Source organism: Mobula hypostoma, chromosome 13 (assembly GCF_963921235.1).
Source record: "Mobula hypostoma chromosome 13, sMobHyp1.1, whole genome shotgun sequence".
NCBI classification, from domain to species: domain Eukaryota; kingdom Metazoa; phylum Chordata; class Chondrichthyes; order Myliobatiformes; family Myliobatidae; genus Mobula; species Mobula hypostoma.
Genome location: NC_086109.1, coordinates 14,418,730 through 14,435,499, shown reverse-complemented (window position 1 = coordinate 14,435,499; position 16,770 = coordinate 14,418,730). Strand labels below are relative to the sequence as shown.

Here is a 16,770-nt window from a genome sequence, read left to right as displayed (position 1 = left end):
CACTTCAAAACTAAGCACCCTCGTATTCGCTATTTCCACAATGAAGAAAAAAGTCTCTGGGTGTCCATCCTCCTATCATTGCATTTCTGTCATTTCCCTCACTTCTGCTCTCATCCTCTTTCTCAAAACATAACTGAGATGGTTCCCTTGGTCCTCACTAATATAATTTGATGCACAGATAGGGAAAAGGAAATTGAAAGAAAACGTACTTTGTGCTCTAGCTAGATGCCAGAATTAAGATTACAAATTCTGACGACAAAGGATAATTGTTTTTTACGTGGGATAATGGAGTGGACTTTGCCACACTCCCTTGGGTTGTGATTACTCAGTAGCTATTCCCACAATAAATTGGACTAATAGCTGGAGCAAGGGTCACCTTTTGCAACGACGCACTGGGAGGCAGAAAAAATTCTGAATGAATATTACTTTTTGAAGAAAGTGCATTGAAAGAGAATGATTTCTTTAACAGACACACAGAGTAAGTAATAGCATTGGAAGGGTGGGTGACACACGCAAGGTGTGATGTGAATGGTTCTGGTTCAGTAAATCAGTGAATACTTACAGATCTATTAATTTGTAAACGGAGTTGAATCAGCTGTCAGTCACCTAAAGGAAACTTCAGGGGGAATTCGCTGACATGGAAACAGGTTGTTGTTTCTACTTCCTGCAAGTAATTGCATCCTTATTTTTTGCTTCACTGACTATCAGTAACGACTTATATAGAACTGGATTTAAAATCTTTCTTTCCTCTCTCCCACATTTTCTGGGAGGTGTTTCGCAGCATGCTAGGTTTAATGGACTTCAGAACTTTAACACACTGAGTCAGTGCTTCACTCGGGGCGATGAGAGCTATGAAAGTGGCTTGATCAAAGATTTTTCTATTGCCATGCAAAATTCAGACTCAAGATTGTTTAATGGCCTTTCCAGACACAAGTGTAAAGGAAAAGAAAATAATTGCTACTCTGGATCTGATGCTGCAACAAAAGAAAGCAAAATATGATAAAGAACACAATAATTTAAAAAAGCAATAAATATAAAAACTTATATACCTTAGCTTATATACAGTGCATAAGATTGATCGTATGTATGTATATAAAGTGACACTAGGTACAGGAGCATCTGTAGGTAAGGTGACTCTGACAAGAAATGATACGTAGTTCAGTGTAGTTTTTGTATTGTTTTGTATTGAACTGGACTCTCTGACGGTGGTGTCTGAAAAGAGGATGCTGTCTAAGTTGCATGCCATCTTGGTCAATGTCTCCCATCCACTACATAATGTACTGGTTGGGCACAGGAGTACATTCAGCCAGAGACTCATTCCACCGAGATGCAACACAGAGTGTCATAGGAAGTCATTCCTGCCTGTGGCCATCAAACTTTACAACTCCTCCCTTGGAGGGTCAGACATCCTGAGCCAATAGGCTGGTCCTGGACTTATTTCATAATTTACTGGCATAATTTACATATTACTATTTATTTATGGTTTTATTACTATTTATTATTTATGGTACAACTGTAACGAAAACCAATTTCCCCCTGGGATCAATAAAGTATGACTATGACTATGACTATGTAACACCATGGTCCTGAAAAACGTTGTCTCATTTTTACTGTGTACTGTACCAGCAGTTGTGGTCAAAATGACAATAAAAAGTGACTTAACTTGACTTGACTTGATAAATACCATAAGACATAGGAGCAGAATCAAGATATTTGGCCCATCGCGTCTGCTCCACCATTCCATTGTGGTTGATATATATTCCCCCTCAACTTCGTTCTCCTGCCTTTTCCCCGTGACCTTCAATGCCCTGACTAACCAAGAACCTATCAACCTCTGCTTTAAATATACTCTATGACTTGGCCTTCACAACCATCCATGCAATGAATTCCACAGATTCACCAACCTCTGGTTAATGAAGTTCCTCCTCATCTCCATTCTAAATGGACACCTCCTATTGTGAGGCTGTGTCCTTTGGTCATGGACCTCAACCAATCAGAATGCCAGAGGCACAAGTGAGGATCAAGAATGAAGTTGGGAGCTTGAAATTGAGGTACAGGGAAGACTGAAGGGAGGGGTCAAAGAACATAGTGGGGTTGCAGTCTAGTTCTGTGTAATGAAGATCAAATTGTCCTGGGAGTTTCCAGGACACCTTGGCCTAATTTCTTGCAGAATAGCACATGTTTAGACTTACAGCAGACTGTAGGTGGTAATGCAAACTTATATAAATCTCCAGCCACTGGAATTTTTTCATAGATTAGTAGATAATGCCGGCTAAACCATTCAACACAATGAAGAACATTGTTTGCAGTTGCTAATGCATGCAACGTGACAGAATCTGGCTTCACTTTGAATTGCGATATTCATTGCATGAGCATATTGGAATTCGACGCTCATAGCAGTGCACACTTTTCAATCAGTTTTTCCTTCAACTAGAAAAGAGAGACTAAATATTATTAAAGGAACACACAAACAATAACTATGCTTGTATGGGGGCTGCTTCCCCGACCTGAATAATTTAGGGAAGGTCACAGACCCAAGAATTGGTCATTAAGACAGAAGTGAGAAGAGATCTTCCCTCAGATCATTATGAATGTGTAAATTTGTGCCCTAGAGGACTGTGGGTTCTCTGTTATAGTGTGTATTCAAAGATGAGTTCAATTGAATTCCGTATATCAGAGAAATTACAGTATATAGGATAAGGCAAAACAATGAACTTGCTTAGAATCCACCACAAACATTGAAAGGCAGGGCAAGCTTAACGTGCTTCTAATCCTATAGTCCGTAGATGGATTGAATTTGTATTAAAATAGTTAAGGAGCTTTTCCTTTGTCACATTACAGTTCTCCATTATTATTGGGCCCTAATGCAGTAGCAAGCAGAAAAATCAGGCTTAAGTAATCATTTCTTCTGACATATAAATGACCATGTTCCCTAAACACCCGTCCATTGTAATGCTGTCATCTGTTTAGTATTTAGGGTGATTTGTTTCGTAAGTCTCGTTGCATTTACTATGGTGTTTCCAATGAAGGTGAACCAGGACCTAAGACCTGTTGAGGGTGAAACACCCACTGCCAACAGAGAGCAGATTAGTTTTTTTCTGTTTGAAACTAGACCACGTACCTATGGATTTTTAATGACATGGGAATAGCTTTTCAAATAGATGTGATCTTGTTGTAGGGATCGGAGTGGGATTGATGGGATTCGGTGTGTTTTTCCTCCTGTTTGGGATCCTCTTGTATTTTGACAGAGTGCTTCTCGGATTCGGAAATGTGAGTATTCTCCACGTATAAAATGGATAATGGGCTGCAAGCAGTTTAGAAGAGTTGATGGTTCATTAAAGAATCTTGACAGTAAAGGATAACTGAATAAGTTAAAGAGGAGTGTACAACAAATAATAATAATAAGTTCTTTATTGATCTCGAGTGGGAAATTCTTTCATTACAGCAGCAACATTTAAAAACATACTCAGCTGTATGCAGACTTAACTAATAATAAAGTACAGAATAATAATATACACAATAATAATTTACCAATGTGCAATAATAATGTACAAGTGTTGGCACATGGCCAAGTCATTAAGGCGTCGGTCTAGTGATCTGAAGGTTGCTAGTTCGAGCCTCAGCTGAGGCAACGTGTTGTGTCTTTGAGCAAGGCACTTAACTACACATTGCTCTGCGACGACACTGGTGCCAAGCTGTATTGGCCCTAGTGCCCTTCCCTTGGACAACATCGGTGGCGTGGAGAGGGGAGACTTGCAGCATGGGCAACTGCCGTCTTCCATACAACCTTTCCCAGGCCTGCACCCTGGAAACCTTCCAAGGCGCAAATCCATGGTCTCATGAGACTAACGGATACTTAAAATAATGTACAAAATAATAAAACGGAGACTATTGTGCTGTGATGTGTATTCTCCTGTCACACAGAGATGAAGTATTGTGTATGCTTATTGCATTTGGAAGGGAAGATTTTCTCTAAGGATCCTTGTGACAGCAGAGCTGAATGAGTTGGTGGATGCGGGTTTGATCGCAACATTTAAGAGAATTCTGGATAAGCACATAGATGGGAGGGCAATGGTCCAGGCGAGGTCGATGGAACTAGGCAGAGTAACGGTTTGGCATGGAGTAGATGGGCCGAAGTGCCTGTTTGGGTGATGTGGTGCTCTGTAACTCGATGAGCATAGGAAACCAGAGCAGGAATAGCTCTGCTGCCTCCGTGAGCCTGTTCCATTTATCACTGAGATCATGGTTAAGTGGGGCTTGGCCTCAACACCTTCTCTTACAGGGCACTCACTTGAGGTCAAGGATGATTTGCTTCTAGACTTGTAGTCATAGAGGAGTACAGCACAGAAACAGGCCCCTTGGGCCATCTAGTCCATGCTGAAATCGTTTAAACTGCCTTCTCCCTCCGAGTCCATAGCCCTTCATACAACATCCATGTACCTATCCAAACTTCTCAAACATTGAAATTGAGTTTGCATACACTGTTTGTGCTGGCAGCCCATACCACATGCTCACAACCCTCTGAGCGAAGAAGTTTCCCCTCATGTTCCCTTTAATCTTCTCACCTTTCACCCTTACTCCATGACCCCTGGTTGTAGTCACACTCAACCTCAATGGAAAAAGCCTCCTTGCATTTACCCTAACTATACCCCTCATAATTTTGTACGCCTCTATCAAATCTCCTCTCAATTTTCTACATTACAAAGAATACAGTCCTAACCCACTCAATCTTTCCTTATAACTCAGGTCCTCCAGACCCAGCAACATCCTTGTAAATTTTCTCTGTACTTTTTTAACCTTGTTTACCTAGTTTTCTACCTAGTTTTGTGCATTAATGAGGACAATGTTGGATTTGTGACATCTCCACAGATGGGGCAAGAGGTGGTTAACAGATAGGGGAGTGGTTATTTGTGGATGGGGTGTTCCTTCCCCTGTTTATGCAGGGCCTCCGTGTGTTCCCAGTGCATGAGATTTGGAATACCATCCCCTATACTCCTTCTCCTTCTTCTTGTGAGCTGGAGGTTCTTATATCAGATGACAAAAGGCATGGAGTGGATAACCAGCACCTATTTCCTAGCATGGCACCGGCTAATATGAGAAGATATATGAGAAAAATAAAGGGAGGGGAGATATCAGAGGTAGGTTTTCACCCAGAGAGTGGGAAGTGCATGGTACGTACTGGTGTGGAGGTGGTAGAGGCAGATACATCAGGGACATTTAACAGACTCTTAAATAGAGACATGAAAGATAAATGGAGGGCTATGTTGGAGGGAAGGGTTAGATTGGTCTTGAGGTGGGTTAAAAGGTTGGTACAACATCATGAGCCGAAGGGCCTGTACTGTGCTGTACTGCTCTATGTTCTATTTAGTGTCTCCATTGTTCTATTGGCCACAGACTGAAAATAAAATACAAGCCACCAGGATGTGAACATCCAGACAAAAGCTATAAAGAGATATTATTCCTATTGCACACAACAAGAAGCTCACCACCCCTATACGTCCTCTTAGTGACTGCCTTCCATCTGCCCCAGTGTGCCGTTCTGCTGCTGTGCAGTCCTACCTGCCCAGAGATGGCAGAAAGGAAAGAGGAAGCCTGCGACCTTCCAGCAGAGGAGTTTGTGTGTGACCTTGGAGGATCACCCCGAAGAGTTCAGAGCCTGGAGTTTTATAGAGCCCTGGATATGCCTTTCAGAATATCAGTGAGCATTTCATCATGAAATAGTCTCTTGTTATCATGCACATCAGATTTCTGAATGGTCTATGAGCCTATGAACAGTACCTCACTGTTCCTCTTTCCCAGTATTTAGTTATTTCTTATCAGAAATGATAGTAATTTTTTTCATGTCTTGCACTGCACTGCTGCCACAAAATAACACAGTTCATGACTTATGTTAGTGATCATAACCCTGATTCTGATTCAGCAAGAGACAGCCTGATAATCATTGCGTTTTGCTGACACTACTCGTTCCTTCTTCAAATAACGTACTCCTTGTCATTTTCTGTGACTCTCTGGTGAGTCGTGCTAGAATTTTAATTCACAGCTGCTTACTTGCCTGTGTGGGCAGTTCTGCCATCCTGAAAACAACCTCTGACTATGAGATACTTGCTTCCTACGAATAGTGCACTACCAAAAGATGACACTGGATGGTGTGCATTGCTCACTGATGTGACCTCTTAATCTGGATGATGGAGGAGTAGTGATAGGGATGTACTCAGTTCTTTTTCAAAATGCCTCTGTTATATTTTGTAACTCCAAAAACTCATGGAAAGAAAAAGCGAGAGCCCGGGATAACTTGTGCCCACTAGTTTCTGTTCAGTGAGGTGTGTACGTACGACATGGAAACAAATATTATGTCGGCCAAGTTGGCAGAAAACTATCCAGAAGGATCTATTGAACATCAACCGCCTGTCAAGCAGCATGACCAACTTGCCCTACTCTCTACCCTTGAAGATCGAGAGGGGCACAAATTTAACTGGGCATCAGTGAAAGTCATAGCGCAAGCAAACACGCAGCATGCAAGTGAATTCCTAGAAGTGTGGTTTTCCACGAACAGCTCTGTAAACAAACGTGTAGACCTCAATCCTATTTATGAGCCAATGCGGACAGAACTCCAGACTGTAACACTCAAAGTTCGCCACACAACCAATCAGCTTTGAGACTTCCTCCCTACATCACAATTGAGTTTCCATAATGATGACCAATCAGCTAGTTGATAAGTACATAAGGGCCAAGCATTTGGAGGACACCACAATTAACAGCGTACTGATGATGTCTCCTCACATGCTGACAAAATGTTTGCAAGTAAATTGCCGAGATCGGAGAACAACTCATCCCAACCATTATGGTGTATGCCATTCACATACTTACATTCAAGATTCAGCTGTCATCAGAGAATGTATAAATTATACAACCTTCAGATTTGCTTGCTCACAGGTAGCCGCAAATCAAGAAACCTGAAATAGCCCGATTCAAGGAAAAATAGAATAAAAATAAAAATAGAAGACTAACACTCGATGCGCAAGAGAAAGAAAGAAAACATTACAAATCATGCAAACAATTGAAGCGAACAGCAGCATTCCGAACCAAAAATAAGTCCTTCGGTCCAAACCCCAGAGTAGGCCCAAAGCCTACATATAACCCATAATGAATTATGTAAACGAAGAATGTTTAATCAAACAGTATATTTACAAATTACTGAAATATTAAATACACAGCAACTTCCAAGGGACATTTTAATACTCCTGGAAGGTGGAGGTCAAGTAACTGGGTGTAGTAAGTGGAGATTGATAGGTTCTTGATTGGTGAGGGAGTTAAGGGCTACTGGGAGAAAGTGGGGGAATGGGGTTGAGAAAAATGTAGACATGATTGAATGGCGAGCAGATTCAATGGGCTGAATGGCCTAATTCTGCTTCTATGTCTGTGGTCTTATGGGTAGTCAGGACCTCATTCACAAAGTGCTTGAAAGGTGGCATCTCTGACAATGCAGCAGCACTCCCTCTGTGTTTTCCTGTAGGGTCAACTGATATTTCTCTGCTCAAATTTTTGGAGTGGATCTTGAATCCAAAATCCACAGACTGGGCTAAGACACATAGGCCTGGGTTTAATTCATTGAAGCTGACGAGCAGTGGCAAGGACAGAAATGGTCTTCCTGAGAGGGGAGAGCAGGTTTCAGATTCAGATTCATTTACTTATCGCACGTACATCGAAATGTACAGTGAAATGTGTCATTAATCTTAACAACCAATACAACCCAAGGATCTGCTGGGGCAGCCTGCAAGTATTGCCACAGATTCCAGCTCCAACATAAGCAAGCCCACAATGCTCGGCAGAACAACACAAAGCACCATAAGCTACAAATAACAACAGAAAACTCTTCTCCCTCCCACCCACCAACACATATGAATAGTCCTCCAACTCCAGTACAGGCCTCGAGTCTCCAGACTCCAGGCCTTGGCCATTGGCATTCGGCTTCTGGACTTCTAATCGACCTTTGAACTTCGATATTCGGTATCGATCCCCAATCCAGCTGATGATGGGACCCCAAACTCTGGACTCGCTGACTCATCAACCCTTGTGCTCCAGCCAGCATGGACTTCCGATCGCAGGACTCTCCTACCCGAGACAGCCCGACATCTACGGATATCCTTTATCACCCTTCCATGTCGCTGACCTTCAAGCATGGAGTGGAGGCCTGGACTGTCGATGCCTTTCATCCCCTGAGCACGTCGCTGACCTTCGAACACAGAGTGCAGAATGGAGGCCTAGACTCTGGCCTGACCTCTAACTCCTCCACATCCCTCTCCCTACATCCTAATCTGAACTCTAATTCGCTCATGTCCCTGCCCCCATATCCCCACCTGACCTCTAACTCCCCTCTTTGTCCCCTGAACCAAGCTGACAAGCTTAGAGAAAGACAACTAATTCTGAGCGTAGGTTTGTGCTCCATAGGCCAGCCCCCATTGGCCATGTGTGTGGTGACTGTGCGGGTCTAGTACTCTGGTGGAGGCCAGAATGCTGCACTGCTGTGAGACACTATAACCCTCTCTTTTCATCCATATTCACAGTCACTTTCTCAACCTCCTTACAAACCCTCGTCTCTCATACCTCAGAAACAGAATCAGAGTCTGGTATATGCTCACTGATATATATCGTGACATTTATTGTTTTGTTTCAGCATAGTGCAAGACATTAAGAAATGATACGTTAAGATACATAAAAAATAAATAGCGCAAAAGTGGAATAGTGAGGTAGCGTTCATGGGTTTGTGGACCGTTCAGAAATCTGATGACAGGGGTGGAATAGCTGCTCCTAAAGCACTGACTATGTGTCTTCAGGCTCCTGTTCCTCCTTCCTGATGGTAGTAATGAGAAGAGGGCATGTCCTGGGTCTTTAATGATGGGTGCTGCTTTCTTGAGGCATGGCTTGTTGAAAGTTTCCCTGATGGTGGGAAGGCTGGCGCCCATGATAGAGTTAGCTGAGCCTACAACTTTCTGCAACCTCTTTTGATCCTGAGCACTGGAACCTCCATACCGGGATGGTCTCCAGATACATCTGTGTAGTTTTCTGAAATCTTCGGTGACATACCAGATCTCCTTAAACCTCTAATGAAGGCTGGCTTACCTTCTTTGTGTCAATAGGTTGGGCCTAGGATAGTTCCACTGAGGTGTTCCTCATACTGACTCTGACTCTTTTGTAGGTCTCCTTAAATGTATCTGCTCTAACTGCCAACTCCTTAGCCAATGGAAAATATTCCTCCTTTTTCCCAACTGCTGGGAGAACAATCCCTCCTGGATAATATTAACTCAGTTTTGCTGCTCCTGATCCACTGGCCATTTCCTGCAATCTCCTTTGGTTTCAGTTTTCAGTACAGTTTTAATATGTCCGTTTGAATGATTTTTCTCTCTCGAACTACTCTCACTGATCCATTAACCAGATGACACCACGAGCATAAAGGTCACTTGAGCAATTCAAGCCTCGCCCTTTCAGAAACATACCCTTTGCCCTCTCTGCAACCACCTCGCTCTCTCCAACTTAAAGCTCACTTGTTTTCTTACTTTCCCAGTCAACATTAACCGTTTCTTTTTCCACAGATGCCAGCTGACCTGCGGAGTGTTTCCATCATTTCTCTTTATTTACTGTTAGAACCTTACATGGCTACCAGATCTAATTAGTCTTTTCTGTTCTCAGTGCATTGGCTATAGTCCACTCAATCCGTGGAACTGCAATCCCTATATGATCTATCAATTTATCCAAAGGGAATTGGGTTAACACCACAGTAACAATGCTTTGTGGAGATCTGGATATAGAACCGAAGAAGTAGATTGTGAGAGGATTTTTCTTAGACTTGATGGGTTGACTGATCTCCATTCATGCCTTATCAGTTCTATGATTCCTTGACTCTATGTCAATAAATCCCCATCACACTCTTTTCAAAGCCTTCCTGTCTTTCCTTAAGTGTGGTGGATCATGAAGTACCATTATTGACCTTTGATTTTCTTCTCCTCCTTTTCAGATTCTCTTCATTTCCGGCCTTCCCTTCATCACCGGGCTGCAGAACACCTTCCGGTTCTTCTACCAGAGGCAGAAGCTGAAAGGATCAATTTTCTTTCTGGGTGGGATCCTGCTGGTCCTGTTCAGGTGGCCTGGAATCGGTATGCTTTGTGAAAGCTATGGACTCTACCTACTCTTCAAGTAAGCAAATTCTGTTAGAAATTCTTGGGTTGTCCAGACTTATTAATGTCCCAGAGTTCAAGGTCACAATGATGACTCCACCTCTTCTCCCACTGCCCCTTCTCCTACCGGATGTCCATGGAACACAAGGAAGAGACTGGATGGACCCCCTTCATCCACTCTAAATGGCTGTAGCTTGTTGGATAGTTCTAGTAATTGATGTTGTAATTTGTCTGCCCTTTAATCTATTACATCCCAAACCAGCATGGATAATTTTACTCACCTCAACACTGAACTGATTCCACAACCAATGGACTTACTTTCAAATACTCTACGACTCATGTTCTCAATATTTATCTATTCATTTGTTTGTTTGCTTATTTATGCATGCACTGTTTGTCTTCTTTTGCGCATTGGTTGCTTGTCAGTCTTTGTGTGTAATTTTTCATTGATTCTTTTGTATTTTTTGTTTTACTGTGAAGGCCTGTAAGAAAATGAATCTCAGGGTGACATCTCTGCACTTTGATAATAAATTTACTTTGATCTGTGAACTTTACTTTTCTCTCCAGTTGGCTTTCAGCAACTAATCCAACATATTTAATCTAATACTTTTCTCTACTTCGTTGTCTATTTTTAATTAAATGGGTTAATATCTAAGTGCTTCACTGAAATGTTCCAACTAAATCAGGACCAAATTTTTACTTTTAGCATAAGCCTTATTCAGATAGATATTTGTGGAGGTGAGTACTCTATATGTAGGCTTAATATTTCATACTACCTGGGTCTGCATAAGTAGATATGTTTGATGTGCAATGCACAGTATTTATTGTGAATCTGGTGAGCTAGATCTCTGTGTAATAATCCATAAAGTACTTTGATTCAAACCTCAGCTATGGCACACTGTGAATTTTAATGAGGTTGAAATGAAATGAGCATATCAGCAACTTCAGTCAATAGGAATAAATGATATCCTTGTGTGTTGCAAAACCACACAAGGTGAGCAGTTTCAAGTTCCAAGATGTCAACGTCTCTGAGGATCTATCATATTGATGCAATTACAAAGAAGGCATAACAGCAGCAATATTTCATTAGAAGTTTGAGGAGAATTTGTATGTCACCAAAGACATTTGCAAATTTCTGCAGATCTACCACGGAGAGCATTCTAACTGGTTGCATCACTGTGCGATATGGAGTGGCCACTGCACAGGATCGGAAAAAGCTACAGAAAGTTGTGACCTCCCGCCAGCTCCATCATAAGCAGTAGCCTCCACAGCATCCAGGACACCTTCAAAAGGCGATACCTCAGAAAGGCGGCATTTATCATCAAGGACCCCATCACCCAGAACATGATTCCTTCTCATTGCCACCATCAACGAATCCTAGGGGGACCAATATCCTGGCGGGGAGATTAGCGAGGGCTACTGAGGTGACTTTAAACTAGAATGGTTGGGGGGATGGGAATCAAATTAAAGAGGCTAGGTGAGAGGAAGTTAGTTCACAACAGGGGGATGGGAACGAGTGCAGAGAGACAGACGGGTGTAAAATGAGGGTAGAAGCAAAAAGTAGTAAGGTGAAAAGTAAAAGTGGCAGGCCAGCAAATCCAGGGCAAAAATCAAAAAGGGCCACTTTTCAACATAATTGTATAAGGGCCAAGAGTGTTGTAAAAGCAAGCCTGAAGGCTTTGTGTGTCAATACAAGGAGCATTCGTAATAAGGTGGTTGAATTAAAAGTACAGATTGTTATTAATGAATATGATATAGTTGGGATCACAGAGACATGGCTCCAGGGTGACCAAGGATGGGAGCTCAACATTCAGGGATATTCAATATTCAGGAGGGATAGACATGAAAGAAAAGGAGGTGGGGTAGCATTGCTGGTTACAGAGGAGATTAACGCAATAGAAAGGAAGGATATTAGCCGGGAGGATGTGGAATCGATATGGGTAGAGCTACATAACACTAAGGGGCAGAAAACACTGGTGGGAGTTGTGTACAGGCCACCTAACAGTAGTAGTGAGGTTGGGGATGGCATTAAACAGGAAATTAGAAATGTGTGCAACAAAGGAACAGCAGTTATAATGGGTGACTTCAATCTACATATAGATTGGGTGAACCAAATTGGTAAGGGTGCTGAGGAAGAGGATTTCTTGGAATGTTTACAGGATGGTTTTTTGAACCAACATGTCGAGGAACCAACTAGAGAGCAGGCCATTCTAGATTGGGTATTGAGCAATGAGGAAGGGTTAATTAGCAATCTTATCGTGAGAGGCCCCTTGGGTAAGAGTGGCCATAATATGGTGGAATTCTTCATTAAGATGGAGAGTGACATAATTAATTCAGAAACAAAGGTTCTGAACTTAAAGAAGGGTAACTTTGAAGGTATGAGACGTGAATTAGCTAAGATAGACTGGCAAATGATACTTAAAGGGTTGACGGTGGATATGCAATGGCAAGCATTTAAAGATCGCATGGATGAACTACAACAATTGTTCATCCCATTTTGCCAAAAGAATAAATCAGGGAAGGTAGTGCTCCCGTGACTGACAAGGGAAATTAGGGATAGTATCAATTCCAAAGAAGAAACATACAAATTAGCCAGAAAAAGCGGCTCACCTGAGGACTGGGAGAAATTCAGAGTCCAGCAGAGGAGGACAAAGGGCTTAATTAGGAAAGGGAAAAGAGATTATGAGAGAAAACTGGCAGGGAACATAAAAACTGACTGTAAAAGCTTTTATAGATATGTGAAAAGAAAAAGATTGGTTAAGACAAATGTAGGTCCCTTACAGACAGAAACAAGTGAATTGATTATGGGGAACAAGGACAGGGCAGAACAATTGAATAACTACTTTGGTTCTGTCTTCTCTAAGGAGGACATAAATAATCTTCCGGAAATAGTAGGGGACCGAGGGTCTAGTGAGATGGAGGAACTGAGGGAAATACATGTTAGTAGGGAAGTGGTGTTAGGTAAATTGAAATGATTAAAGGCAGATAAATCCCCAGGGCCAGATGTCATCCCAGAGTGCTTAAGGAAGTAGCCCAAGAAATAGTGGATACATTAGTGATAATTTTTCAAAACTCTTTAGATTCTGGACTAGTTCCTGAGGATTGGAGGGTGGCTAATGTAACCGTGCTTTTTAAAAAAGGAGGGAGAGAGAAACCGGGGAATTATAGACCGGTTAGCCTAACATCGGTGGTGGGGAAAATGCTAGAGTCAGTTATCAAAGATGTGATAACAGCACATTTGGAAAGCGGTGAAATCATCAGACAAAGTCAGCATGGATTTGTGAAAGGAAAATCATGTCTGACGAATCTCATAGTATTTTTTGAGGGTGTAACTAGTAGAGTGGATAGGGGAGAACCAGTGGATGTGGTATATTTGGATTTTCAAAAGGCTTTTGACAAGGTCCCACACAGGAGATTAGTGTGCAAACTTAAAGCACACGGTATTGGGGGTATGCTATTGATGTGGATAGAGAATTGGTTGGCAGGCAGGAAGCAAAGAGTGGGAATAAACGGGACCTTTTCAGAATGGCAGGCAGTGGCTAGTGGGGTACCGCAAGGCTCAGTGCTGGGATCCCAGTTGTTTACAATATATATTAATGACTTAGACAAGGGAATTAAATGTAGCATCTCCAAGTTTGCCGATGACATGAAGCTGGGCGGCAGTGTTAGCTGTGAAGAGGATGCTAAGAGGATGCAGGATGACTTGGATAGGTTAGGTGAGTGGGCAAATTCATGGCAGATGCAATTTAATGTGGATAAATGTGAGGTTATCCACTTTGGTGGCAAAAAATAGGAAAACAGAATATTATCTGAATGGTGGCCGATTAGGAAAAGTGGGGGGGGGGGGGGTGCAACGAGACCTGGGTGTCATTATACACCAGTCATTGAAAGTGGGCATGCAGGTACAGCAGGCGGTGAAAAAGGCGAATGGTATGCTGGCATTCATAGCAAGAGGATTTGAGTACAGGAGCAGGGAGGTACTACTGCAGTTGTACAAGGCCTTGGTGAGACCACACCAGGAGTATTGTGTGCAGTTTTGGTCCCCTAATCTGAGGGAAGACATTCTTGCCGTAGAGGGAGTACAAAGAAGGTTCACCAGATTGATTCCTGGGATGGCAGGACTTTCGTATGATGAAAGACTGGATCAGCTAAGCTTATACTCATTGGAATTTAGAAGATTGAGGGGGGATCTTATTGAAATGTATAAAATCCTAAAGGGACTGGACAGGCTAGATACAGGAAGATTGTTCCCGATGTTGGGGAAGTCCAGAACGAGGGGTCACAATTTGAGGATAAAGGGGAAGCCTTTTAGGACCGAGATTAGGAAAAACTTCTTCACACAGAGAGTGGTGAATCTGTGGAATTCTCTGCCACAGGAAACAGTTGAGGCCAGTTCATTGGTTATATTTAAGAGGGAGTTAGATATGGCCCTTGTGGCTGAAGGGATCAGTGGGTATGGAGAGAAGGCAGGTACAGGGTTCTGAGTTGGTTGATCAGCCATGATCATACTGAATGGTGGTGCAGGCTCGAAGGGCCGAATGGCCTACTCCTACACCTATTTTCTATGTTTCTATGTTTCTATCAGGGAGAAGGTACAGGGGCCTGAAGACACACATTCAATGCTTCAGGAACAGCTTCTTCTCCAATGACATCAAATTTCTGAATGGAGGAACACTACCTCAGTATTCTTTTCCTCTCTTTTTGCACTACTTGTTTAATTAAATTTTATTTGTTTATAAATGTATTTCTTATTGTAATTTATAGTTATAGTTTATAGTTATAATTTATAGTTATAGAAACGGACTAATGCTGCAAAACACCAAACTTCACAACATATGCAGTGATATTAAATGTGATTCCGATCTGGATTCTGATCTCTCCTGGTTTACCAATAACCTTCAACAAAAGAAATCAGTTGGGTTTGGTTATACGTGGCTCCAAACACTATGGTTACCTTATTAAATTATTTAGGTTAATTGAGCATGTATAATAAAGTGATGCCCAACCATTGAGAATGGGAAAGCAGCAGATCTGTTTAAAGGCAGAGATGTGTCCAAACTGTCTTAAAATTAATTCAATTTTTAACTGTATTTCAGGAGTACACTGCCACTTGTGTCAGAATTCTTCTCCAGCATTCCAGCTCTTGGATTAATCTTTGCAGTACCTGGATTCAGCACAGTAAGGCACTTAGCTTTTCCCTCTCACATTTATTTCTTAAAAACCGGTGTTACTGTTTAAGCAAATTGAATGGGAGTAGCCAAATGAACATATACAAGGATGTTGCTGGGTCCTGATGACCTGACTTATATGGAAAGGTGAACAGGTTAGGACGTTATTCCCTGGAACATAGGAGAATGAGAGAAGATTTGATAGAGGTATACAAAATTATTAGTGGTATGGATAAAGTAAATGCATACAGGCTTTTTCCACTGAGGTTGAGTGAGACTAGATCTAGAGGTTGTGGGTTAAGAATGAAAGGAAATATATTTAAGGGGGACATGAGAGAGAACTCAGAGAGTGGAGTGAATGTGGAACAGTGTACCAATGGAAGTGGAGGATGTGGTTTCGATTTCAACTTTAAAGAAAAATTTGGATAGGCATGTGGATAGGAGGGGTAGGAAAGGTGAGGAGGTTTTGAAGAGAGATTTTAGGGAGTGAGGTAGAAAGCCTCCAGAGAAGTAATCTCCTGATTGCTGCCGATGCCATGCGCGAGGGTAAAAGGATAGGATGATTGGGCAGATGAATGTGTGGCTGATGAACCGGTATGGGAGACAAGGCTTTAGATTCATGGGTCATTAGGATCTTTTCTGGGGAAGGTGCGGTCTGTACAAAAGGGATAGTTACACTTGAACCCGAGGGGAGCCAGTATCCTTGCGGGCAGGTTTGCTAAAGCTGTTTTGGGTGGATTTTAACTAATTTGTGTGAACTGGAGTGGTACTGCTGAGGATGATGTCGTTGGTTTACAAACAGAAGCAGTGTGTAGTGGGACTGCCAGCAAGGAGAGGCTGAGGAGAGGGCAAAAACACAGGAGGAGTCGCCATGTAAAATACAGACTAAATTGACAAGGGTGAATACAGGACTGAAGGTGTTATATTTGAATGTGCACACTATACAGAATAAGGTAGACGAGCTTGTAGCACATTTACAGATTGGCATGTATGACTTTGAAGGCATCAATGAATCATGTCTGAAAGAAGATTATAGCTGGGAGCTTAACGTCCAAGGATTTAGATTTAGATTTAGATTTAGACATTGTATTGAAAGGACAGGCAGGTAGGCAGAGGGGGTGACATGTCTCTGTTGACAGAAAGTCATATCAAATCATTAGAAAGAGGTGGCATAAGGTTGGTAGGTGTTGAATCATTCTGGGTAGAGCTAAGGAACTGCAAGGGTAAAAAGACCCTGATGGGAGCTCTGTCCCAATCCCCAAACAGTCGTAAGGATGTGCTCTACAAATCACAACAGGATTTCAATATGCAGGCAGTTTGGGAAAATCATGTTGGTGCTAAATCCCAAGAGAGGGATTTTCTAGAATGCCTACGAGATGGCTTTTTAAAGCAGCTTGTGACTGAGCCCACTAGGGAATCTGCTATTCTGG

At 42.2% G+C, this 16,770-nt stretch overlaps 1 protein-coding gene across 1 annotated transcript in view; it reads left to right on the top strand.

Moving 5' to 3' along the window:
• The first annotated feature begins 338 nt into the window (after positions 1 to 338).
• LOC134355445 (vesicle transport protein GOT1A-like) overlaps positions 339 to 16,770 on the top strand; it is a 40,199-nt gene continuing 23,767 nt past the window's right edge. The window contains exons 1-4 of the mRNA XM_063065321.1: positions 339 to 478; positions 3,179 to 3,270; positions 10,013 to 10,191; positions 15,269 to 15,350. Of these exons, the coding sequence (XP_062921391.1) occupies positions 454 to 478; positions 3,179 to 3,270; positions 10,013 to 10,191; positions 15,269 to 15,350 (378 nt within the window). The 5' untranslated portion in view covers positions 339 to 453. The remainder of the gene's footprint in view (positions 479 to 3,178; positions 3,271 to 10,012; positions 10,192 to 15,268; positions 15,351 to 16,770) is intronic.